This window comes from Rhinopithecus roxellana, chromosome 13 (assembly GCF_007565055.1).
Source record: "Rhinopithecus roxellana isolate Shanxi Qingling chromosome 13, ASM756505v1, whole genome shotgun sequence".
NCBI lineage: Eukaryota > Metazoa > Chordata > Mammalia > Primates > Cercopithecidae > Rhinopithecus > Rhinopithecus roxellana.
Window position 1 is genome coordinate 16,053,195 of NC_044561.1, and position 27,539 is coordinate 16,080,733.

Here is a 27,539-nt window from a genome sequence, read left to right on the forward strand (position 1 = left end):
TGACAAGCTGTTTGTCCCTTAGACAAAGAAAAGGAGAATATGTTTCTCCATCCCAAAGCCCACATTAGTACAGCTTTTATAATTGATTTACCATAGACAGACAGAATGTGAGGATTATTGAGAATGTCATCATCATGATTTCCATTCTTGAACCAAAGGGCAGCTACTGAATACTAACTACGTGCCAGGCACTGTGGCACTCCAAAAGAATAATAAGTCAAATTCCCTGCCAGCCTGGAAATTCACATCCCAGTGCTGCCAGGTGTGGGCATGTAAATAAATAATTACAAGAAGCATACAATGAGTTCTCTAATAGAGCTAACTGCAAGAGCCTGCAGAGCACTGAAGAAGGACCTAGCAACTGCCTAGGGTGTTATATTAGGAATACTTACAATGTGAATCAGAAAACCCAATTTGCAGTGGCTTAAAATAAAGTAGGGGGTTTGTCTTACCTAAGAACTCCAGAGTAGGCAAACACAGACACTGGCTCATAGGAGAGCAATGTGTTGACCTGTCATGGTCACAGGATGGCTGTCATGATTCTAGTCATCACATCTGTTTATGATAGAAAGGTGAGTGAAGTGAGAAGAGGACACTAGCCATATGTGAACGTTTTTATTAGGAAATCGGTGCTTCCCTATGCAACTTTTTAGGCGTTCCTAGGTCACGTGGCTACCCTTGGCTGCAAGGTAGTCTGGGAAATCAGAGACTTGGATCATGATTGGCTTAAATCTTGGGTCATGATCCATTCACAGGGGTGGGGGGCATTGCACCTACAAACAAAATTAGTGTTCTGTTAGGAAGAATGGGGTGGAGGGGGAGACACGCAAGGAGGCAGCCTTCTACCGTGAGTGTTCAGGGAAAGCTTTGCAGAAGATGTGCATTTGAGCTCAGCCATGAAAGATTAGCTGGCATTGGTATGAAAAGAAGGTAGGAGGCCAGGCGCGGTGGCTCACGCCTGTAATCCCAGCACTTTGGGAGGCCAAGGTGGGCAGATCACCTGAGGTCAGGAGTTTGAGACCAGACTGGCCAACACGGCGAAACCTCGTCTCTACTAAAAATACAAAAATTAGCCAGGTGTGGTGGTGCATGTCTGTAGTCCCAGCTACTCGGGAAGCTGAGGCGGGAGAATCGCTTAAACCTGAGAGGTGGAGGTTGCAGTGAGCTGAGATCGCATCATTGCACTCCAGCCTGGGCAACAAGAGCGAGACTCTGTCTCAGAAAGAAGAAAAGAAAAGAAGGTAGGGCATTGTAGAGAGAAAGTAAGGCCATTCTAGCAAGGCGGAGAGCATATGGAAAGACCCAGCATCATGAGAAACACGTTTAAGAAATACCAGGAATGCTTTTAGCCTAGATATAGAGCTGGAATCATAAGTGGAAGGCAGTTTGCATCAGGCTTACCTGTCAGGCTAGGTGTTATTCTGTGGATCGTAGAAGGTCGATAGGAGTGTTGAGATGGAGACCCATTTTCCAATGCCTGTTATCCCAGTAACTTGGAAGAGATAAGATCTATGTTCTTATTCACCTGGGCGTTTGCACACAGGCTCTGATTTCTTTCTTCGCTCTTTTGCGCCATTAATGACTTTTAGGAACCCTCTGGGGTCTGAGTGCATCAGAAGTGTTGGCTGAACTCTTTCCATAGCCTTGTCCTTGTACTGAGGTCTTGTTTCTGCCTTTGAACTGCTTTTTCCTGTGCCTTTGATGGGTGATAGAGTTTCTCATGTCTCCTTTAATCACATTGACTTCTGCTGCCTTCCCAGATGATGTTTAAGTTTCCTGGACAATAATCAATTTCTGTCCATTTTCTCTGGCTCAGTAGAGGCTCACTCCAAGTCTGCACATATACTCAGCCTTTATAGGCATTTCAGATCCAATCAGATCACACCCATGGGGCCTCTGATGCTTGGCAGCTCCTGCAGCCCACCTGGCATGCAACCTCCATGCCCCGCTCTCTCTACTTCCCGCCAGACTGGAGGCTCCACCTGTGTATCTGGGAAATCCTGAATCACCCTGCGGCCTTAGTATCCCAGGGGTGGGTATTAGAAGGGGAAAGTAGGTTTCATTTCTGATCCTGTCATCTTTTGTCAGTCTCGTGTTCATTTCTGTAAACAGAGTTATTTAATATGATGACAGATACGGGAGAAATAAGGGACACAGATTTCTAATTTTTCTATCTGCTTGGGTTCAAATCCTGACTCTCCTACTTTCTAGCTCTGTAATTCAGGCAACGTGCTAAATTTTTCTCACCTGACAGGTAACATAGTGAGAGCTTCACTTGTCTCATGGAGTTGTGTAAAGAGTAAACGAGCTATTAGAAGCAAAGTTCTCAGAACGGTGCCTGGCGTACAGTAAGTGTTGGATATATGTTAGCTGCTAATAATTATTATTATTACTACAGTGATAACGTGCCTCAGAAAGTGGAACAAGGTATCGTAGATTTTTATCACAATCCTTGTAGATCCACATGCACTTATCAGCTCCTCACAAAAATCTATTTTGGGTGCATTCTCCAGTGTCACTCTGTCCCAGAGGTGAAAGCCTGTCAATAAATGTCTACACCACCAGCTTTTGCTACCCCCAAGCCAGCAGTGATGACTGATTCTTTCCCTCAGGGGACCAGGACACGACATTTCTTAGTAGTCACCAGCTTGCTGCCCCCAAGCCAGCAATGATGGGTGATTCTTTCCTTCAAGGGACCAGGACTTGACATTTCTTAGTAGTCAAACAAGCAGTGATAAAAAAAAAAAATATCAGCAACACAGATCCTAAGTCAGATTTCCAGAGTGAGAAATGTGGTTTAGTGGACAGAGCAGTGGCCCGGTAGACAGAAGCTGGACTCTACCTCTACCTCTACCTCTACCTCTGCCGTGTGACTCTGGGTAAGTCACTTTCCCATGCTGGGTCTTGGTTTCTTTCCACTTAATATGACCCTACGCAGGAAGAATCACCAACAGCCTCTTTAAATGCACGTTATCATACTTGTAGTTTAAAAATGGACAGTTTTATGATACCTGCCTCTCTAAGTTGTAAGTTTCAGGAAGAGAGTTAGGGTCTCTTGTGTGTATCTCTGCATTCACAGCCCCTAGATCAGTGTCTGGCACAAAATCAGTGTTCATCTTACTATCTGTTGAATGAATACATGAGATATAAAAGAAAGAAAATCATTTCTGAGTGTGATGATTGATACTGAGTGTCAACTTGATGGGATTGAAGGATACAGAGTATTGATCCCAGGTGTGTCTATGAGGGTGTTGCCAAAAGAGATTAACATTTGAGTCACTGGGCTGGGGAAGGCAGACCCACCCTTAATCGGGTGGGCACCATCTAATCAACTGCCAGCAAATATAAAGGAGGCAGAAAAACGTGAAAAGGAGAGATTGGCCTAGCCTCCCAGCCTATATCTTTCTCCCGTGCTGGACGCTTCCTGCCCTCAAACATCAGACTCCAAGCTCTTCAGTTCTGGGACTTGGACTGGCTCTCCTTGCTCCTCAGCTTACAGACAACCTATTGGGGGACCTTGTGATCGTGTAAGTTAAGACTTAATAAACTCCTTTATATATCTATCCTATTAGTTCTGTCCCTCTAGAGAACCCTGACTAATATCCTGAGCAAGACAGATCTGATTTCGTATTAAGCTTGAGCACGTACGCACTTAGTGACCCTGGGCTAGTCTGAGGTTCAGACTCATCCTCTGTAAAAATGAAGATAGTAATAGAAACCACCGTACCAGGTCGTTTTGATTGAATGTGATCTCATGGTCACATTCATACATTTTGAGGAGGAGTGGGAGACAGTCCATTACATCTGATAAGCTATTCGACCCCCACAGGAGAAAGTAAGGGCAGTAGGGGGCTATGGAGGGAAAGGTGAGAGCTGTTTTGTGTCCTCTCTAATCCCATGATCACATTCAACGTAGAGAAGTAAATAATAGGTATTGTATATTTAACATTCATATATATGTATATGGATACACACATACATTAAAAACCCTGGCCTGGCCAGATGCAGTGGCTCAAAGTGCTGTAATCCCAGCAGTTTGGGAGGCTGAGGCAGGAGGATCACTTTGGTTTAGGAGTTTGAGACCAGCCTGGGCAACATAGTGAGACCTCATCTCTACAAAAAATAAACAAAACTAGCTGGGCATGGTGGTGTGTGCCTGTAGTCCCAGCCACTCAGGAGCCTGAAGAGGAAGGATCACTTGAGTCTGGGAGATTGAGGCTGCTGTGAGCCCAGATTGCACCACTGTACTCCAGCCTGGGTGATAGAGGAAGATCCTGTCTCCAAAACAACAAACAAACAAAAAACACCAGCCTAATGTCTAGCATATAATGGGTATTAGATACATGATAGGTATTTAGGTTGGTGCAAAAGTAATTGCAGTTTTTGCTATTTTCATGGCAAAAACCACAAGTACTTTTTGCACCAAACTAAATATTATTTATTTAGATCCTAGCACAAGGTAATGGAGTATTCTGTGTCCTGATGATTAAAAACTCAGGAGCAAAATGTAAATCTGAATATACCTTAATAGACTTCTGAATGGGCTTGCCGGTCAGAGGGAGCTGGATTGCAAAGAACTCTTCAGAACCCCCTTTGCTTGCCCATGACCTCACCATCCACTCCCCAGTGTTCCTTCTTATATAACACCAGCACTTGCCTGTAGTAAATACACAAACCCAGATCTAGTTTGTGAATACACAAACTAGACAGCTGCAGAGCAGGATGAGGCTTGATGAGCTAACAGATGGCTTGGGGTGTGTTGTGGGGCACCAGGAGACCCGGGTCCTAGTTCCAACCCTGACTTGGCACAGATTCCCCATGTGATGTGGAGTGGACTCATTTCTCTGTAAATTTCACTCTCCTCGTCTGTAAAATGCTCAGCCCTTTAGGACTAGATAGGATAGTAGTTAAGAACCTCAGGTTTAGGCTTTAGAGCTGGCTGCCAGTCTCAGCTCTGCAACTTACCAGCTGTGAGAGACAGGCAAGTCACATACCATCTCCATAAAGTGGACAGTGGGATTCAAATGGGCTTGTTTGGAGGATTTAATGAGACCATGTCTCTTAAGTACCTGGCAGAGTTGTGCACAATACATTAAGCTTTGTTTGTTTGTGAGCCCATAGGCCAGCCCTTCTTTTCACTTAGTTTAAGTTTCTCCCTGTTGAGGAAGCTTACATTTCCTCAGTCAGATCCACATCCATCAACTTTCCTGCTGGCTCAGCACTTGGCAAGCACCGGAATCATTCTCAGAGAAGACAACGATCCCCACTGGGTATGAGTGACACCAGCCCTCATGCAATTATTTTAATGCATGGCCCAAGATCTTCTTATGCCCAGATCGAATGTGTTCTCAGGGGAGAGTCTTCCCTCTCCTACCCTTCAAAAGGCACAAGAAGAAAACCACATATTGCACACTCATCCGTCCCTGAAATGTAAGCCTCATCAAATAGTTTCATCCCTGCCAGCCCTCTGTACCCTCCTGAATGCTGAGTGCTTGCTTCCTGACTGATGCTGGCAGGAAGGAGAAAGGAGGGCAAAACTCCTCCTTCCCTGCCCCATCTTTGAGAGGGAAGGAAACCCACACTTATGGAGCCACTCTGACATGCAAGCACGGAGCTAGGCATTTATTTAACCCTCTTACCTACTTTGTCAGGCTTGCTGATCCCCTCCTTGCACTTGAGGAAACAGGTTCCAAGAAGATAAACCAGTTGTTCAAGGACACACACAGCTAAGTAAAGAGCATAGCTGGGATTCAGACCTCAGCTGGTCTGAGGTCCACAGTTCTAACTCTGGCTACTGTATCATTCATTGCTAGTTATGGGAGGTCGTGGGGATGTGGTTTGGACCAAATAGATTTCCCATCCTTCATTATGCCATGAGAGAGAAAATTGGTCTTCTAGAGCAGTATTTATCCAGCCAGCTTCCATGGGTATTGCTAATGCACATTCCCAAAACAGAGGGCAGAGGGAGCTGGGTCTTCCAGTCCTCCCTTCAGATGGCAGGCTCTGGACCCTGCTGCAGACTCTCATAGATAGAACCCAACCAAAGGAGGAAGCAGGAAGTGACTGAGCTGTGGACACCCAGTTCCTTCCCTCAGTGTCTTAGTCCAGTCTGGCTGCTTGATGTTTATTTCTCAGTTCTGGAGGCTGGGAAGTCCAAGGTTAGGGCGCCAGCAGATCAGATTCGGTGTCTGGTGAGGGCATGCTTTCTGGTTCATAGCTGGCACCTTTCCCATCTGTCTTCACATGGTGGAAGCAAGCAAGGGAGCACTTTGGGGTCTCTTTTCTAAGGGCACTAATGCACTCATGAGGGTTCTTCCCTCGTGACCTAATGACTTCTCGAAGATCCCACCTCCTAATGTCATCATCTTGGCGATTAGACTTTCAGCATGTGAATTTGGTGGGAGAGTGGAAGACAGTCCCTTACATTTGATATACTGTTCAACTGCCACGGGAGGAGAGAGTAAGGGCAGTAGGGGGCTATTGAGGGAAAGGCTATTTTGTTTCCTCTATAATCAGATAAAGCATGAAACAACGTTTTAAAAGCTTGACTTCTGTCCTCCACAGTGTAGAGGAAAGAACGTGGGCTTGGAAATCAGACATGCTTACGTTTGAAGCCTAGCTCCCATGTTTACCAGCCAGGTGGCCATAGGCACGTCACTTCTTCACTGTTTCTTCCTCTTTACGATTGCGTGCCTTGCTAGGGTCATTGTGAGGACTAAAAGAAGCCAGTGAATGTAAAATTGCTGGTGAAGCGCTCAACCCATGGGTGAGCCCCCCAGGAGAAGGCTCCCAGCCAAGGGCATGAAAAGTGGCCCCTCAGTACAGGCTTCCCTTTCCCGTGACAGGTGTCCCATGGAGGGTTCTCTGTGGACTGTGCTCAGGTATTGATGCCATTGCACTGGGCTCAGCTTTGCCTTGGTGTCTGCCAAGGAACATTGAGAATATGATCATATGTGACCAGGGCCACCTCACAGTGCAGCCCCCTTGGGGTCTTTCCCCGGCTTAGCTGTTTTTGATGGTGTGCGATTTCCCTCATCTGGACTCCACCTGTCCCCTTGGACGCTCTGCCTCCACCCATCATTCAGGGTTCAGCTCGTGTGGCTGAGCTGTGAGAGACCATCTCATTGGCCTAGTCCTCAGTCTCCTCGGTCCCTGTGTGCTGATCTCAGACACAGTGCAAGCCCAGTGAGTGGCTAAGCAGGTGGACTCTGGAATCAGGCTACAGAGGTTCTAAGCCTACTTTTCTGTGACCACAGGCAAATTACAGAGTTTTTCTGCCTCTACTTCCCCATCCGTAAAATGGAGTTAGTAATCGTGGTACCCCATAGGCCTGTTATAAGTATTAAATAAACTAATACAAATTATGTCTTACTAATCATGGTTATTCTATAGTAATAATGAATCATTTTTAATACTAACAATGAATGCCACCAGATATTAATAATAAATTAAGGTGCTTTCTTAGAACAAATTTTAGTACTATTTAAATATTCTAGGCCAGGCATAGTGGCTCACACCTGTAATCCCAGAACTTTGGGAGGCCAAGGTGGGAGGATCACTTGAGCCCAAGAGTTTGAGACCAGCCTGGGCAACATGGCCCAGTCATGCCCCCTCTGAGCGGCACCTACAGGCAGCAGTTGGCCGAGCAGAAATAAGGTTTGCAGAGTCGCGTCCTAAGCATCTGCTGAGAGTCCTAAGCATTAGGGCTGAGAGATGACAATGTAATAACTGGCACAGATTATTTCCATTTCATGGATGAGGAAACTGAGGCACAGAGATTCAGTCACTTGTGCGAGATTAAAGGACTACCTAGAGCAGAGTCAGGGTTTGATCCCAGGTGACCTGGCCTCAGAGCCCTTACCCTTAACCACTCTGCCAAAATGTTGAATGAGTGAACGAACAGAGCCTCAAATAATGCTTAGCCTAGTGCTGAGCCATGGCTTCCTACAGGTGTGAGGGCCCCCCCATCCACGCCGCACATGACCACCTCCTTATCTCCCTGCCAGGTCATTCACTGGAACTCCCCCAAGAAGCTCCGGGTGAAGAACAAGCACGTGGAGTTTTTTCGCAACCTCTACCTGACCTTCCTGGAGTATGACGGCAATCTTCTGAGGCGGGAACTGTTTGGCTGCCCCAGTGAGGCTGATGTCAACAGTGAAAACGTAAGTGGCTCGTAAGGCTCGACAGGGAAGGGGCGGCTTCTCTGCTTGTCCATCATCAAGGACCTCCCCCATGCCAGGGTCTACGTCAGGCTCACGGCAGGACCTAGATGAACACAATGCCATTGGTGCCCAGGGTCCACCGTCTAGTGGGGGAGACAGGTACATCAGCGGGTCCCTCGCATGCTGGTCACTGTGGATGCAGACAGTATATTTGATCCAGACGAGGTGAAGTCAGAAGTGAGTTTCCAAGCAGGGGAAACAGATTAAGCAAAACCACCATTGAAAGGAAAAATCAAGTGTCTCTCGTAGCCAGGAAATGCCAGCGTTTTTGCGGACATGACATCCACATGGGAGACCCAGGATTCAGTGGAGTTAGTGCGTGGGAAAACACAAAAAGAGCTTTTCACGGGTAACTGGCTCTTTTAGGGGTCAGCATGGGTGAAGACAGTGTTAAGCAGGTACTCAGTCACCAGCATGGCTATAGTCTACTATAGCTATTCCCGTTTCTCTGTTTCTTCACCACTTACAATTTGTTCATGTTGTATCTCATTTGATGTTCATAGAAACCCACTTTTTTATTGTTGTTGTTTTTTTTTTTTTTTTTTTTAGACAGAGTTTCACTCTGTCACCCAGGCTGAAGTGCAGTGGCGTGATCTCGGCTCACTGCAACCTCTGCCTCCCAGGTTCAAGCGATTCTCCCACCTCAGCCTCCCAAGTAGTTGGGATTACAGGCATGCACCACCACCCCCGGCTAATTTTTTGTATCTTTAGCAGAGACGAGGTGTCACCGTGTTAGCCAGGATGGTCTCGATCTCCTGACCTCGTGATCCGCCTGCCTCAGCCTCCCAAAGTGCTGGAATTACAGGTGTGAGCCACCGCGCCCAGCCAAAACCCACTTTTTAGAGTTGAGTAAATTGAGGCACAGAGAGATTAGGCAGGTTGCCCATGGTCCCACAGGAAACAAGGAGCAACGCTGAGACTTTTTGTGAGTTCTTAGGATATAGAGAAGAGGCACTTTAACAGAAAAAGCAGGGCATGGGGAATCAGGCTGACCTGGGTTTGACTTTAATTCCTTCTAGTTACTACCTGTGTGATCTCAAATAAGTGATTCAACCTCCGTGCTTCGTTTTCTTCAGCTGTCAAATGGGGAATAAAAACTTTTCTGAGGCCAGGCGCGGTGGCTCATGCCTGTAATCTCAGCACTTTGGGAGGGCAAGGCGGGCGGATCACCTGAGGTCAGGAGTTCGAGACCAGCCTGGCTATCATGGTGAAACCCCATCTCTACTAAAAATATAAAAATTAGCCAGGCGTGGTGGCAGGCACCTATAATCCCAGCTACTCGGGAGGCTGAGGCAAGAGAATTGCTTGAACCCCGGAGGCGGAGGTTGCAGTGAACCGAGATCATGCCACTTCACTCCAGCCTGGGCAACAGAGTGAGACTCTGTCTCAAAAACCAACAACAACAACAGCAAAATAAATAAACAAATAAATCTTATGTGGTATGTTTTGAGAGTAGCCGAGAAGTTGCATGCAAAGCACCTAGCTCGGTGTTGGCCCTGTGTTAGATGCTTAGTAAATATTTGCACTCTGCTCTTCCCTTGACCCTTAGTATTAGACACAGAAGCATCTGGTTCATTCATTTAGGCAGCAAACATTTACTGAGGACCTTCTACTTATTCTGTGCACTGAGTAGTCATAGGTGAAAAAGGACTTTGGTTCCTGATCTCATGATATTTGTATTCTGGTGGAGGAGACACAGTTAATAACTAAAGTCTCAGAAAACAGTGATCAGCCAGTGGCAACCGCTACATAGCAATGTATTAGTGAGCAGCTGAGCAGCTCCACTGGTTTGAGGATTTCTATGAGGAGGTGACGTTGAGTCTAAAACCTAAATGACATGAACGAGCCTCCCATAGAAGAGCAAGGGGAGCACATTCCAGGTAGCGGAAGTAGCCGGTGCAAAGGCCCTGAGGCAGGACAGGTTCGGGGTGCGGAACAGAAGGATGGCCAGTGTGCCCAGGAGCTGGTGGGGAGGGAGGGCTCAGGTAGGCAGGAGCCAGATTGGTATGAGGTTGTATGTTGGGTTTAAGAGTTGGAATTTTGATTTGTTGTTGTTGTTGTTGTTGCTGCTGTTTTTATAGTTATTTTGGATGTAGTGAGAATTCTTTTAGGCTCCCAATGGCAGGGAAGGGCACCTATGGAAGGACCAGAGGCATGTACTCGCCTGGTCTTTTATCAGGATGACGCTGGTCACAGTGCACCCCTACTCTAGGTGATTGGGTCCCCAGGTCACAGAGGATCGCCACTGGCTCCAGCCCTTCTCCCCATCACCCTAGAGGCCTTCTCGGCATCTGCCCTCCTTCACATCTGGTGATAAAAGAAAGAAAACCATCAGACACTCCAACTTTCTCAGATTCTGAGAAGCACTCAGAGGCTCAGCAAACACTGTTCTTTCGGTTTTTCCTTCCGTTCTCTTTGCTCACATCCGTATTTGTCATCATCAAGATTCCAGGGTCCATTCGGCACATTTTTCCAAACGTTAAATGGAAACTGTTCTCGTGCCTCATTTATTTCCCCCTCCGTGGAGAAGGTTCCCATAAAAAGCCCTGCAGGATGAAGCCGTCAGTTAATCATCTGTATCGGTGTGTTCCCGTGCCATGCTGCTGCTCAGTGTCATAAGAAATGAGACTCGTTTTATAAGTGACTCACCAGCTTTTCCTACCATCTCCTTCCCCTGGGGGGATCGTCGAGGTGAAGAAGTCGTCAGTGGTCTTTCTTGGAATCTGTGACCGTATTTATTTGCTTATTTGCTCAGGAAGAATGCGTGAATGCTAGCCATCTGCCAGGAGCCATGTAGAGCACGGGGGTTGAACTTAGAGACTGAGCCCGCCCTGTATGTAAGTGGCCTGCCGCTTAACAACTCTTAGAGATGCCAAGAGGAAGGTCTGCCCAGGAGGCCCAAGAATGAGAGAGCAGCTTGCTCTAAGCAGTCACCATGGCTGTCATCCCAGTCTGTCTCCCCTCTCTCATTGACCACTCTGCATGGGCCATACCCACCTCCTTTCTGTGCCTTCATTCCGGGCTCACAATAGGGCCTTGGTGCTTGCTGTTCTCACTGGCGGGAACACCTGTCCCTCTGTGTTTAAATGTCTCAGCTGTGACATCACAGAAACTTTCCAATCCCCTACCCCCACCCGCACACAAAGTAACCTATTAAGCCACTGTCTGTGACATGCCCTGTTTCTTTTTGATTTTTTTTTTTTTTTTTTTTTTTTTTGTGAGACAGAGTCTTGCTCTGTTGCCAGGCTGGAGTGCAGTGGCACAATCTCGGCTCACTGCAACCTCTGCCTCTCGGGTTCAAGCAATTCTCCTGCAACAGCCTCCCAAGTAGCCGGGACTACAGGCACACGCCACCATGCCCAGCTAATTTTTGTATTTTTAGTAGAGACAGGGTTTCACCATGTTGGCCAGGATGGTCTCGATCTCTCGACTTCGTGATCTACCTGCCTTAGCCTCCCAAAGTGCTGAGATTACAGGCATGAGCCACTGCACCTGACTTTTTTTTTTCTTTTCTTTTCTTTTCTTTTTTTTTTTTTTTTTTTTAACAGAATCTCGCACTGTCGCCTGAGCTGGAGTGCAGTGCCGCTATCTCGGCTCACTGCAACCTCCGCCTCCCAAATTTAAGTGATTCTCCTTGCCTTAGCCTCCCAGGTAGCTGGGATTAGAGGTGCCTGCCACCATGTCCAGTTAACTTTTTGTATTTTTAGTAGAGACGGGGTTTCACTGTGTTGGCCAGGCTGGTCTGGAACTCCTGACCTGAGGTGATCCACCCGCCTCAGCCTCCCAAAGTGCTTGGATTACAGGCATGAGGCACTGTGCCCAGCCCGTTTTCTTTTTGTCAGAGCATCTACTCCTGTTTACAATTACCAGATTCATACGTTTGTTTCCTAGGTTTTTTCATAAATGTAATACCAAAACATAAGACTCTTAAAGACTTTGTGCTATTCACCTCTGAGGTTCTCTGCCCTAGCACAGGATAGAATCAAGCACATAATAAGCACTTAATAAATCTTTATTGGATGAATGTACTAAGCAAATTTAAGAAGAAAGAATGACGTACCACCAAGTAAAGGGAAGAGCAGAAGAAAAAGTGAACTGTTGAAAGAGAACATGCTGGAAGTTTGTGTTCCAGAGCACAGGCATGTTGGGGGCATGGCTAGGAACGAAACTGACCAGGAGGCACCCTTGCTATGCTTAGAAGCTTGGAGTTTCTCCTCATGGCAGTGAGGAGCCCCTAAAGGGTTTTAGTGATGGGCAGATTTATATTAGAGAAAAATCACTCCAGGTGGAGGATGAAATGAAAAAGACAAAACTGGAGGGACCACTTAAAGGACATGCCCCATCCCAGGCAAAAACACGATGGGCGGGTCTCTGATCTAGGACAGTAGAAGTGGGAATGGAGAGAACAGATATTGTTTCGTGGGTGCTAAGAACATAGGAGCAGGTGCAGCTAGCACTCATAAATCAAGACAAGCAGGTTCCCGTGCCCTGCTCCAGCCCCGTTCCTCTGCTGGCAGGGACTGGAGCTGGAGCTGGGGCAAAGAGAGAGTCTGTAAACATTGCACTCCTGAACCACAGCTCTATAGGGAGTTTACCACCTGGTCCTCCGCAGCATGTCAAGTGTTATCTGCAAACACAACTGGAGGAAAAGGGTACGATCTTGGATCCAGCCCAAAGCCGATGCTCCCAGCTCTGTAGCAGGAGGTCACTAGAGCTGTGATAAGTGCACAGATGGTGGTGAGTCTGAAAGAAACCAAGTCAGGAACCTCTTCTTTGGACTTGAGATCCTAGATGGGAGCAGGCTCTGATGGCAGTGTCTAAGTGACTTTAGACCCGTTTCATCCACTGGATTAGTCCATTTTCATGCTGCTGATAAAGACATACCCGAGACTGGGTAATTTATAAAGGAAAGAAGTTTAATTGGCTCACAGTTCCACACAGCTGGGGAGGCCTCACAATCATGGCGGAAGAGCAAGGGGCGTCTTACATGGCGGCAGGCAAGAGAGAGGATGAGAACCAAGTGGGAGGGGTTTCCCCTTATGAAACCATCAGATCTTATGAGACATATACACTACCATGATAACAGTATGAGGGGAGCCTGCCCCCATGTTTCAATTAACTCCCACTGAGTCCCTCCCACAACATGTAGGAATTATGGGAGCTACAATTCAAGATGAGATTTGGGTGGGGACACAGCCAAACCATATCATCCACCCAGTTGATAATTCACTTAGTTGCCAGACACAGGGCTAGTGTTCCAGCAGGCAGCATTGCAGATTGAAGCTCGGCTCTTGCAGTGCCTGTTGAGTGAGGGATACAGACAAGCAGAGCATTATTAAGTAGTGCGATTAGTGCCAGAATAGTGGTAGTACTTTCAGAGCACACGAGAAGGGCATTTTACACAACTAGGGAGAGAAGGTGCATCAAGGAAGACTTCCTGGAGGAGGTGAGATTTAAAGGATGAATAGGAGTGAAGGAGTCTGAAGGGTAAACTTGGTGGGTGGGAGGGAGCAGCATGAACACTGGAGACCAGGAGCGAACACAAGCGTGATCACTCGAGGACCTGCTGGGAGCTCAGATTCAAATGAAGGCAGTGTGAGAACTATAAAAATGGTTGCGCCTGGGGCATGGTGGCTCACTCCGGTAATCCCAGCACTTCGGGAGGCCGAAAGCACTTCCAGCCCAAAGCAAGTGATTTTCAGTGGCTTATAGCCTAGTGTGAGATGTGGACATTAGCTACAGAGTCATGCAAATGCGCTTCAGTGTAAAATGACAACCATGTGTTAGGAAGGGGAAACACACGGTGCTTGTGGAGATACAAAGTAGGAGGAACCGGCCGGGCGTGATGACTCACGCCTGTAATCCCAGCACTTTGGGAAGCTGAGGCAGGCAAATTACCTGAGTTCAGGAGTTCGAGACCAGCCTGGCCAACATGTCAAAACCCCATCTTTACTGAAAATACAAAAAGTAACTGGGCATATTGGCGCGCACCTGTAGTCCCAGCTACCCGGGAAGCTGAGACAGGAGAATCGCTTGAATCTGGGAGGCAGAGGTTGCAGTGAGCTGAAATCATGGCATTGTACTCCAGCCTGGGCATTGTACTCCAGCCTGGGCAATAAGAGCAAGATTCCATCGAACGAACGAACGAAAGAAAGAAAGAAAGAGAGAGAGAGAGAGAGAAAGAGAAAGAAAGAAAGAGGGAGGGAGGGAGGGAGGGAAGGAAGGAGGGAAGGAAGGAAGGAGAGACAGAAAGAAAGAAAAAGAAAGAAAGAGAGAGAGAGAGAGGAAGGAAGGAAGGAAGGAAGGAAGGAAGGAAGGAAGGAAGGAAGGGGCTGCACAAGTGAATTTTATTTTAATTTTTTCACTGGGAAATTGATAATGACAATAAGGGTGTGAGCTCTCTGGTAATCTGAATCGCTCATCTAATAGACACATGACCTCAGAGAAGTCACCTAAATGCTCTAAGCCTTGGGTTTACCATTTGAGAAATGGGTCCATGGCGCCATTGCCATGGGGTTTTGTGGACAATTTATGGCCAAAAAAGAAGCACTTGGCACCAGGAACACAGTGTGCCGTGGGATGAGTTTCTTCACAGACCCCAGTATCTGGCCCATGTGATCATAATCCACTGTTCCACAAATAGGCTTTGGGTTTTATTAGCAACTCAGGTAAAAAGATCTAGCAGAGAAGGGCACCTGTAGTGTCTCTGAGAAATCTGTCTGTGAAGAATGTGAGGGGGTGTCACATTTGCTGTAGGTCAGACAATCCCACGTATCCCCATCAATTCAGAAATTCAGGGTAAGAAGAAGAGGCCATTTGGTTTGCCTTACTGCCAAAATAAAAATAAAAATAAATCCATCTAGTCAGAGATGCAATTCTTCATCAAGGAGGTAAGATGTGAAGGGCAGAGCCCCATTTCAGAGCCTCTGGTTGGGCTACTTGCTCTAGGACAAGACTGTTTGATTTGCAAGAGAGCAGGCTCCCCCAGTGCTATGGAATGACAGCAGCTGATTGGCTACAGGCACTTCTCTCCCATAGTTTGGGCATCTCTCCCTGGAACTTGTAAATTCTTTATGTAATGCGGTAAGCATTTGGTATGCATTGGTTATTATTAGTTGATTGATTTAAATAGGGACGGAGGTTAGAATTCTGTACCTTAGCATTTCTCTCCCTTTTCCTCAGCAACCCAGCCCTTCAAGAATATCCAAGAAATGGCAGGGTGCAGTAGCTCATGCCTGTAATCCTAGCACTTTTGGAGGTAGAGGCGCAAGGATTGTTTGAGCCCAGAAGTTCAAGGTTGAAGTGAGCTATGATCGATCCGTTATATTCCATCCTCTGTGATGGAGCGAAACCCCGTCCCTAAAATTAAATTAAATTTATAAAAGAATATCCAAGAAACCCCGGGACTCTCCCAGAACATAGTTGGATAATCAGAGCTATTCTCCACCGTTTTATCTATTCAGAATCATTCCACAGTGTCCCTAATAGGCTTGCATCTGGCTTCTGCTGGAATCCTCCCAAAGACAGGGAGCTCACCACCTTTCAAGGCAGCTTACTCTGCTGTTGGAAAGCTCCAGATGCTAAACTGTTCTACCTCATGCTGGGCTGAAATATTCCCCTCTGTAAAGAACCCACTGATCTGAGCCCTGTCCTCTGGAGTGTGTGTTTTGTTGTTTGTTTTTTTTTTTTTAATGAAACATAAGGAAATAAGGATCCTGCCACCTCCCATGTACCTGACAGCCCAGAAGATAGCATAGGAAGTTTCCATTCAGTTTGCTATTTAGAAACATAGGACTCCCCTAAGTATCGTATTTGTAGAGCGATGCTTTATCATCAAAAGGGCCTTACTCCACCTAAGGGTATTTCCAAGTAAAGGAACCTCATCTTTTTAAATGCAAAACCCATTAAAATAGATGGGTTTTAACCAATTTGGACAGGAAACTTGCTGCTAAAGTATATGCCCTTCCTTTATTAAGCAGATACTAAACTCAGTTTAGTATTAAACTCAGTTTACAATTTCTGATGACTATGGTTGCATTGAAAAGGCTGGAGGAGGTTGGGGGGGTGGCCAGAGGAGGAAACATACTGTTTATCCTGGCAGGAAATGGCCCCAGACTATTCACTGCTTATTCTGTGAATTCCTTTCTGACAGCTGTCACTTTCTGCTTATCAGCTTCAGAGCAACCCTTTCTGGGCTCGCTTCCTTGTTCCTTCTTTCCAAGGGAGCCAACGCCCCCCAACCCCCCACAACCCGCAAAAAAAAAAAAACCCACAAAACCCCACAAAGGTATTTAATTTAGAAAGCCTGATGGTAAAAGAATGATCTGTTGTTATGTTAAAAGCTAGATTATGAAACATATCAAACATCCACAAAGTACAAAAAAAAAAAAAAGACTGGACACCAGTGAATTTTTGAATGTATATGGAATTGCAAGTCAACAGCCAGTGTCTCCGTCCCCTGCCCACAGCAGACATCACTAATTGATGACTGCATTATTCATCTATGCCCAACTTCTTTATCCTCCTCAAGACAGCACTCTGAGTAATCAGTATTGGTCTCCTAGCCTCCTAGTGATAGCAGGGAACCAAAGCCTGCTCGGTATCCCTATGATAGGTATTAGTCATTCTGGTCTCTCCTGCATGAGCACAGCTCTTTGTGCTGTTCTAAGACCTTTCTCTGCTTGCTTCTAGATTTTGGGAATTGGAAATTTTCTGCAGGGAAAGAAAGAGAAAGGGAAATACAACTTTAATCTTCACCACAAAGGGAGGGAGGCATTATGAGTCACATTTCACAGATAAGGAAAGGAAGGCTTCAAAGAAATGATTTACTTGTCCAAGGCCACACAACTCCTGAGTGCTGGGGGCGAGATTAGAAACCATGTCTACCTAACTCTAAAGCCACAAGACAAGGAAGGGCTTCCCAAATGGATGTAGCTATGTATGTTGTATTAATGTAATAGTAAGTTACATTATTACATATATCCAGGTTATTTCACAATTCTCCTAGTTGTTATATGGATACAGTTTTCCTATTCTTTCACTAACCCTTCAAGGTAGTTCCTGTTATCTCTTTTTATTTTTTTATTTTTTATTGTTTTTTGAGACAGAGTCTCACTCTGTCACCCAGGCTGTAGTGCAGTGGTGCGATCTCGGCTCACTGCAAGCTCCGCCTCCCGGGTTTACGCCATTCTCCTGCCTCAGCCTCCCGAGTAGCTGGGACTACAGGCGCCCACCACCTCGCCCGGCTAGTTTTTCGTATTTTTTAGTAGAGACGGGGTTTCACCGTGTTAGCCAGGATGATTTCGATCTCCTGACCTCGTGATCCGCCCGTCTCGGCCTCCCAAAGTGCTGGGATTACAGGCTTGAGCCACCGCACCCGGCCAATTTTTGTATTTTTAAGAGAGACAGAGCTTCACCATCTTGGTCAGGCTGGTCTCGATCTCCTGACCTCATGATCCACCCGCCTTAGCCTCCCAAAGTGCTGGGATTATAGGCGTGAGCCACTACTGTTATCTCCATTTTATACAGAAGGAAATAGAGGCTCAGAGAGGTGAATTCACAGAACAGGTTGGTGGCAGAGCTGAAGCCAGTATCAAGCCCTGATTCATAGTTGAGTGGTCTCTCTACGGCTGTTTAAAATACTCCTCTCTCTAAAATTGCTATGCCTGCCCCGTACCCCAGCACTCCCTCTCTCCAGGGCTCCTTCATTTTTTCCATAGTACTTATCACTAATATATTCATGACTTATTTATTTTTGTTGATTATGTCTGTACCCACTAGAATGTAAGCTCTGTGACTACAGGGCTTTTTATCTGTTTTATTCATCAGTACATCTTCATTAAAGAGTGCCTGGCACCTGATCCATGCTCAATAAATCTTGTTGAACAAATGAACTAGAACAAGTCCTTTTCTTGAAGCATTTGTGGTGTGCCAGAAACATCCCTCCACTTGGACGCGGAAAATTTGGCCCAAGCTGGGCATAGTGGCTCATACCTGTAATCCCAGCACTTTGAGAGGCTGAGGCAGGAAGATCACTTGAGCCTCAGGAGTTTGAAACCAACCCAGGCACCATCGTGAGACCTCGTCTCTGTGAAAAATAAGCAAACCACACATGCCTGTGGTCCTAGCTACTCAGAAGGTTGTGGTGGGAGGATCACTTGAGCCTGGGAGGTCGAGGCTGCAGTGAGTCGAGACGGCACCATCACACTCTAGCCTGAGTGACAGAACAAGACCCTGTGGCCCTAGACTAGATCTATGACTTTAGGCATAACTCTAGCCTTATATGAACCTCAGTTTTCCCATCTGTAAAATGGTCGGTAAATGTACCCACACCAGGCTCTTTGAGGAACGTTAAAGGGGTTAAAGCATTCAAAGTGCTGCGCCACCTAGGCAGTTACTGTTACGAGTACTTTCCAGAAAGCTTGCCTTGGATACCCGCTGTCTCAACTGCTATGAGATCACTGCCTCGCCTCTGAAATGAAGAAGGCTTCCGAGCTCAATTCTCTCACGCTATGAAGGTGACAGGCCACTTCCAAGGCCACGTTCCCTGACGCTCAGCCCACTAAGAAGAAATGACAACAGTATCACCTCAATTAGAAGTTAAGACACATATACACAGATTCTTTTTTTTTTTTTTTTTTTTTTTTTTTTGAGACGGAGTCTCGCTCTGTCGCCCAGGCTGGAGTGCAGTGGCCAGATCTGAGCTCACTGCAAGCTCCGCCTCCCGGGTTTATGCCATTCTCCTGCCTCAGCCTCCCGAGTAGCTGGGACTACAGGCACCCGCCACCTCGCCCGGCTAGTTTTTTGTATTTTTTAGTAGAGACGGGGTTTCACCGTGTTAGCCAGGATGGTCTCGATCTCCTGACCTCGTGATCCGCCCGTCTCGGCCTCCCACAGTGCTGGGATTACAGGCTTGAGCCACCGCATATACACAGATTCTATAAACACTTTATGGCATCACCCTGCAAGGCAATGCCAAGAAACAAATGGCTCTGTGGAAACAGCTGTATCTCAGAAAAACCCCGGAGAAAGCCCAGAATGCATTCCTGCTCTCACATGCGAGCCGCATGTCACCAACTGTTCAGCACACAGCAGGCAGCAGAGCCCAGGATGGACAGCACCCCAAACCCTAAGACAGGCTAGGCTGCTCAAGGCCAGTCTTCAAGGACCCTCTAGGAATGTGTTAAGCTCCAGAGCAGAGGGGGTGAAGGGAAGAGGAGCTGTGGGATCAGGAGACTCAGTGGATATAAGTCTGGGCGCCAGTTTCCCCTTGTGGCCTGGCTGCTTTGATCCTGTTTGGCTGTAACTGACACAGAGCCCTGTTTGACCCCTCTGGGTGCTGTTTGTCATCCTTCTGCACTTGCCAGGTGTTCGGCCCTCCCTTGTCTATAAAGCAGCGCACTCCCTTCCTCTCCTTCCTACTAGATCTCCCACTCTCAAGTGGCGTCTCTTACTTGTGCAGTAGGTAAGGAGGCAGCTCTGGAATGAGGCTGCCTCATGTGAAATCCCAGCTGGACTGCCAGCTGCGGGATTCCCGGTGATCTGCTTAAACTCCCTGCCCCTCAGTTTTCTCATCTATAAGATGGAAATCAGTTATGCCTACCTGATAGACTTAAGAATCAAAAGGTAAGACAGGCCAGGAGCTTAGAACAATGTGGCAGATGGCAAAGACCCCCCCAAAATTAAGGTTTGTGTTACGATTGCACTGTGTTTGTAATTAGTGGCTGACTTCATTGCCTCTCCTCCTAGACCATAGAAATAATATAAATGCAGAAGCAGAAGCTCATTCCCCGTTCATAGCACAAGACTTGACATAAAATAGGAGCCTATGAATTGTATGTGATGTGTGAATTAATACTGATAACTGGGAGGGAGGAGACCGATCCTTTTTCTTATCTCCACTAAGTCGAGGTCAGGGCTGGGCAGACCCTCTCTGAACCTTCACTCAACAGTCCTGATGCAGCCCCCTACCTCCCTGCAAAAGAATGAAAATGGACTCATAGTTTGGTTTCCTTAGTAAAAAATGTGTTGGGTTCCTGGAACTTGTTGATTAATACACACAGCAGGCAACGAGGGAGGTCGTGAGGTTTTTCTACTTGTCTGTGTGACTTAATAAGATGTAACAGCTTTGTGGAAACCACAGGGACAAGCTCTGGGTTAGGTTTCAGGAGACCAGAGTTGGAGCCCCAGCTTCTCTGAGCACTTGGTCCCTCATCTGTCAACTGAGGGCCCTAAGGGCAGCCTCGCCTGTCTTATACAAGAATTGGGGAGGAGAAAAAATGAAATCGTGGATATGAAGCCACTAAAAAGTGAAAGCAAGTTCAAAGTGCAAAGCAACATGCTTGAGTGGAGAATTCCCCATGAACAATTTCACCCGTTGCCCCAAGACGTCAGAAGGAGGGGTGTCCCAGGAAGAAAGAAACGGTGGCCTCCCAGACTCCTTAATTGGTCCATTGTACTATGTCTCCATCACTTACAGGCTATAAGCATTCAAATGTGCCTGTTAGTTAAGGTAGCACAAGCAACTGTAATGTGGCTCAACTTGCTGGAAGTTTATTACTTGCAGAAAGTCCAAATGGGTGTCCATGATTGGCAGGTAGCTTTCCTGCAGGCTGAAGGACCCAGGCTCCTTTCATCTTGTGGCTCCCCCCTCCACAGAACCCCAGCCTGCTCTACAGGATTCTCTTGCTCTGGCTGTCAGCCAGGAAAAGAAGGTCAGTAAAGTTTGTGCCTGAGCAAGGCTTCAGAGTAGTCCGTGTACTAGCCAGAGCCTTTCCAGATACCACTGGCCAGAGCTCTATCACAGAGTTATTCTTAACTGAGGCTGGAGATACAGCCTAGTTCTGTGCCATGGAAGAGAGAATATGGATATTGGTGAGCACGGGATGTTTCTGCCACCGCATGAAACACGTGTGTTGAGTCCTCTGCGGTCACAGAATTGTTTACTGTTAGAACGAGAAAGAAGCCCAGAGGCTGACGAACTAGGCGTTGTAGTGACTTGGTTACCTGCAAGAACACAGAGGAAATACACTTGGGTTTGAATCTCAGCTGCTCTGTTCGTGCGTTGTGTAACCTTGAGCAATGGCTAAACCTTTCAGATGATGGATATCTTCCTCTACTAAAGAGGACTAAGAGTGGTTCCTAATCTATAGAGTTGGTGTGAGTCTTACATGAGAAAGAACCTGCAAAGCTCTCCCCTCTTTACCTGACCCAGTGAGTGCGTGATCCTTGAGAGTCACTTTATGAATCCCAAACCCTTTGTCTTACTAATTCAGAGGCATGACTTGCTCAAGGTCACATAGAAAATGAGTGTCAGAGACATCAGGTCTCGCTTTTCAGTTATCCCCGTAATCTCACTCCTTAGTTTGCCCAACTGTGAACAGAAGTCTGTAAGGCCAGAGCCCAGGATGCACTTGTACTCCCTCTGGATCCTCGGGCATAACCAGCCATCATTTCCAGCAGCTCAAAAGATCAATCTAGGCCACTGTCCTTATGGATGAGGAGAAATAAATGCAGACTGCCTAAAGGGCCATTTTCCCTTGAGTCCAAATCTCCCTCTGCCTCAGCTGGCTGCCCAAAGAAGCAATTTAGCAAATGCATTTTATCTCAGGAGAAATCTGTCTTTTGTTTCTGTGCCTCCCTCATCAGGAGCCCTCTGTTCCCTGTGGCAGTGGTTGGAGAGCAGGGCAGAGTAGCATTCAGACCCTGTTAATGAAATACTCCCTCCGGCTCCACGGCTCTCCAGAGAAATTACCCAAACCCTGGGTGAAAAGGAGGCAGGTTTTGTTTTTGTTTTGTTGTTGTTGTTGTTGTTTGTTTTTTTGGGAGGTTTTGTTTGTTTTTATTTTTTATTTTATTTATTTATTTATTTATTTATTTTGAGATGGAGTCTTGTTCTGTCGCTCAGGCTAGAGTGCAGTGGCATGATCTCAGCTCACTGCAACCTCCACCTCCTGGGTTCAAGCTATTCTCCTGCCTCAGCTTCCCGAGTAGCTGGGATTACAGGCACCCGCCAGCACACCCAACTGACTTTTGTATTTTTAGTAGAAACGGGATTTCCCCATCTTGGCCAGGCTGGTCTCAAACTCCCGACCTCAGGTGATCCGCCTGCCTCGGCTTCCCAAAGTACTGGGATTACTGGGATTACAGGCATGAGCCACTGCATCCGGCTGAGGAGGCAGTTTCTAAACTGCTAGAGTCTCCCCACTGAGATAACATTAGCCACGCAGTCAGGAATAAGCAAGCCTAAATTAGAATTTGAAAAGGTACATAATATAATCATAACCACATTGCCTAGGTTTCTGCAGCACTTGAAGGTTAACAAAGCACTTTTACATGCATAAGCTCATTTGAGAAAATTGCAGGGAACTAGTTAACTACAGGAAAGTTTAAGAAGCCAATACAATTCATCTGTGAATCCACCACTCAGAAAATCTTTGTTAACATTGTAATGTGTTCCCTTCTATTTTTGAGTGGGTTTTTCTTTTTCCTTTTGTCTTTTTCCTGCATTGGGACCACACTTTTTTATGGCCTGCTTCGTTCACGGAACATTGGGTCTTCCACCATCTCATTTGATTCTCACCTCCATCCCCTGGGAAGAAGTAATTGTGTTGCGAAACGTCCCTGGTTTGAGTTCCGAAGACTGGATTCCCATCCCAGACTGCTTCTCACTCGCTGAAGCAGATTACTGAAAGCTTTTGAGCCTTAGTTTCCTCCTTTGTACAACAGATACCTTTGCTGAAGGATTAAACTGATGAAGCAATGCACCTGAAAACATTTAGCATTGCATCAGTCACATAGTAGGTACCCAGATAGTATTAGCTGGATCAAGGTATAAAACACCATGTAGAGGAGAAATGAACATGCATGTTCAAGGATGGCAACTGGTTGGCCCAGAGTCTGGCGACAGGTGTGTCTAACAGCATACCTGACTTTCTTTCTTTCCTGTTTTGTTGTTGTTACTGTTGTTGTTGTTTTGTTGTTTTTGAGACAGAATCTCACTCTGTCACCCAGGCTGGAGTGCAATGGTGAGATCTCAGCTCACTGCAACCTCCCACTCCCGGGTTCAAGCGATTCTCCTGCCTCAGCCTCCCAAGTAGCTGTGATTACAGGCGCACACCACCACACCCAGCTAATTTTTTGTATTTTTAGTAGAGACGAGGTTTCACCGTGTTAGCCAGGATGGTCTCGATCTCCTGACCTCATGATCCGCCTGCCTCAGCCTCCCAAAGTGCTGGGATTACAGGCATGAGCCACAGTGCCCGACCACCTGACTTTTTTTCTACAACACCCAGTGTGGTTGGTAAATGACAATATTCTCTAGGTAATACCCTTTAAACACCGCAGCAGGGACTGCAGGTGAGCTTGGGATGTGGATGCCACCGAATCCCATTGTTGGTACCATGAAGTTCAGAGCTGGAGGTGGCCTCTTCCCCAGGACTGCCCTAGTCAATCCCAGTAGGGCAGGGTGTACTTTAGAAGCCCTGAGAGCACCTCCGTTGATCAGTACTCCCTCTCCTCACATGCAGGGGCTGAGCTGAGCATCCAACAGAGGCTTGCTGAGCATCCAAGATGGATCACGTCGGCCATGCAGTCAGCAATAAGCAAGCCTAGATTAGAATTTGAAAAGGTACATGATATAATCATAACCACATTGCTTAGGTTTCTGCAGCACTTTATAGTTTCCAAAACACTTTACATGCATTAGCTCATTTGAGAAAATTACAGGGAATTAATTAACTACAGAAAAGTATAAAGAAGCCAATAAAATTCATCTGTGAATCCACCACTCAGAAAATCTTTAACATTCGTTATAGAACCTGGATATTCTAGGTTCAGATGGTTCAGAAATGAAGGGGATATAGCTCCTGCTGTTAGGAACCCACCATATGGATGCTTTTTAGAAAGTGGTTCCTGGAACCATTTACCTGGAAATGTCTTTTTCCCCAACTCAAGGGTATATACCTGTGTGTGCACATAGAGGAGGAGAGGCCAGACATAGTAGATCATGCCTGCAATCCCAGCACTTTGGGAGGCTGAGGCGGGCAGATCACCTGAGGTCAAGACCAGCCTGGCCAACATGGCGAAACTCTGTCTCTGGGCCCTTGCCATACAGTCTCCTTCAGGTGAGGTTTGAGGACAAAAAGTGTCCACGTAGGTGTGTTCAGGGGCCCAGGTGTTTCCCTTTCCTGTGATAATAGCTACGATAATAAGTGACATCCATTGAAGGTTTTCTTCAACCGCTATTTTCTCTCTATGCAGCATCTGTCAGAATCCTTCTATAACCTTCTGGGGTAGTGACCACTGTCCTCATTTTACAGCTGAGGACCCTGAAGCTCAGAAAGGTTAGGTCATTCACCCACTTACCTGAGATCATCCAGGCAGGAGTGGGTTAGAACCAGTCACCTTAGCCACTACGTTGCATCTACGTCTTCACGTGAGGCCAAGCAGGCATCTTTCCTGAAGCAGCAGCATGGTGGTAGAGGGGCACAGACCCAGGTTTGACACCGCTACCCTTCTCAACTGTCAGATGAGGCTGCAGATGACTCACAGGGGCTCTGGGGAGGAGAGGAAATCACCTGTACCCAGCACCTTACGTGGAGCTGGGCACATGCTTGTTTGTTTTCCAAAAGCTTTTCAGCCGTCACAGACCCTTGGATGCAAATATTGAAGCAAATGAGGGGCTGAAGAATGGGCTTATTGATCACGTTCTGTGCATATAATTAGAGGATACAAAAGGAAAATTGAAAGGATAGTCTTGACTTCACAGTGATCGCAGGTTTGTTGTATACAGCAAATATTTTTCAGGCATGCAACACATGATACTGAGCACCTGTCACAAGCCAGGCACGGTGCTCGGGACAATGGTAAAGTGTCACAGTCTCACCGGGAAAGTTGCCCTTAAATAATTTCAGTTCAAGTTGATAAGTGCTTTAATGGAGTTGCGAACTGAGCACTCTTGGAGCGCAGAGAAGAAATGGATCGCTTCTCCCCAGCGGGATCAGCAGAGGTCTCACAGAGCAGGTGCCATCTGGGCTGAATCTTGAAAGGTAAATGGAAGGTTTTTAGGTGGAGGAGAGTGGAGCGAGGTGAGGGAGGGCATTCCCGAGAGGGGAAGAGCATGGCACGGAACAAAGTCATGGAGGTGTGAGGGAAAGGCAGGTTTGGGGAGCACAGAGACCAGTGATGAGGCCATAGAGTGTGGGGGGGGGGGTGGGTCAGAGAGAGCAACTCATAATTGTCAACAGGGAAATCTGGGTTTAATCCTACAGGTCAGAAGGAAGCAGAGGGGTCTTAGATCTTAGATGGAATGAGAATTTCAGCTTCCTTGTCTTACATTAAACTGCTGGCCTGGTGAGAATCTTCAAACAGGCAAGGACAGCAAATTGACTTGAAAAGCTGAATATCCCTAATTGCATTCTTTGAACAGTTAAAAATTTTAGAGATAGTTGACAATGTCTCACAGATCACTGGATCTCAACCAGTTTCCCAAGCTGCATTGGGAAATACGCAAGTGCATTCGGAGCTTCACAGGGCTGTCTGGAGAATGCTGTAAGCATTTAGTGGGTAGGAGCTCGGGAGGTTGACTGTCCTTCAATATGTGGGACAGGTCCCCATAATAAAAAAGTGCCCCCCACAAAATACCAGTAGCACTGTATCCGTATCTATTGCTCAAAACCAGTAAGACCTCAGTCGCCTTCACGAAGAAGTATTTATTGGCCGGGCGCGGTAGCTCACGCCTGTAATCTCAGCACTGTGGGAGGCCGAGGCAGGCAGATCACTTGAGGTCAGGAGTTCAAAACCAGCCTGGCCAACATGGTGAAACCCTGTCTCTACTAAAAATACAGAAATTAGCTGGGCGTGGTGGTGTGTGCCTATGATCCCAGCTACTCAGGAGGCTGAGGCAGGAGAATCACTTGAACCCAGGAGGCAGAGGTTGCAGTGAGCTGAGATCACGCCACTGCACTCCCGCCTGGACAACAGAGCTAGACTCTGTCTCAAAAAAAAATAAGTAGTATTTATTGAGGCAGCTGGGCTGGGCTGGCTTATATGACTTGGGCAGTTGGGGCGGGGGGCTGCTCTGCTCCAAATGTCTCATCTTCCAGCAAGCTAGCCTCGGTATCCTCTCATGGCAGTGGTAGGGGTGCAAGAAACACTCTCTTGAGGTCTAGCCTCGAAAGTGAGACAATATTACTTCCCCTGCTTTCTGTTAGCAGAAGTACATCATGATTCCAGCCCTTACTGAAGGCCCGAGAAATAAACTGTGACTCTTTAGTAAGCACCACTGCAAAGGCAAGGATATCTGAGGTGGCAGGGAGTGGGGGAGAGAGAAGGAATTGGAGCAATTAATGCCATCATCTTCCATAGCACACATCTTGAGAAATAACGCCATTAAGTAATCTGTCAAGGCAATGGTCTTAACAGGTACAAGACTATCCAGAAGCAAGTTAATATATTTTCTTGTCAACTGCTATACTGTTAATTTGGGGATTTAAAGAAAGTACACCTTCTTGGAAAAACATTCTCTGATATTTAGCTAGGTTAGTGACCCTTGCCATGTAAACTTTTGTCTGTATTCTATCCTGTGATAGACAAGGCTGATTTAACAGGGAAAAAAATGGAACCAACCCTTCTGTGACCTTTGGCAAATTATCATTTTTTTAAGTTGATTTTTATGGAAATACAGATTGCATCCGACAAGTCTTCCCATTCTTTTTTTTTTTTCATTTTGAGACAGAGTCTCACTCTGTCACCCAGGGTGGCGTGCAGTGTCGTGATCTTGGCTCGCTGCAACCTCTGCCCCCTGGGTTCAAGCAATTCTCTGCCTCAGCCTCCCGAGTAGCTGGGATTAGAGGTGCCCGCCACCATGCCCGGCTAATTTTTTGTATTTTTAGTAGAGATGGGCTGTCACCATCTTGGCCAAGCTGGTCTTGAACTCCTGACCTCGTGATCCACCTGCCTCAGGCTCCCAAAGTGCTGGGATTACAGGCGTGAGCCACCGCGCCCGGCCAAGTCCTCCCATTCGAAGTGCACAGTTAGTTGAATTTTCACGAAAGTGCACGTCCACGTACCCCTCGCGAGTCACGATGGAGTGGGTTTCTGCCCCTCCCAACCCTCTCTTGCCTCTTCCCAGGCCTCTCACTCCCCCACCCCACATGCCCTGGTCCAATTTTTTGTCACTGTGGATTAGCTTTTTGCTAAGTTGTGTCACTTTTTAATTTCAGTTCTTCATCTGTAAAACATACATCATACCTGCCTGGTGGGGGTTCCCGTGAGACCATGTCGGTTGGGCTGCTGCAGATTTGCACATCTGTGTAT

The 27,539-nt window shown here is 46.8% G+C and overlaps 1 protein-coding gene across 2 annotated transcripts in view; it reads left to right on the plus strand.

Moving 5' to 3' along the window:
* LARGE1 (LARGE xylosyl- and glucuronyltransferase 1) overlaps nt 1-27,539 on the plus strand; it is a 634,203-nt gene that overhangs the window by 562,987 nt on the left and 43,677 nt on the right. For both annotated transcript variants that reach the window (XM_010371404.2, XM_030915190.1), the window contains one exon: nt 8,007-8,162. In XM_010371404.2, the coding sequence (XP_010369706.1) occupies nt 8,007-8,162 (156 nt within the window). The remainder of the gene's footprint in view (nt 1-8,006; nt 8,163-27,539) is intronic.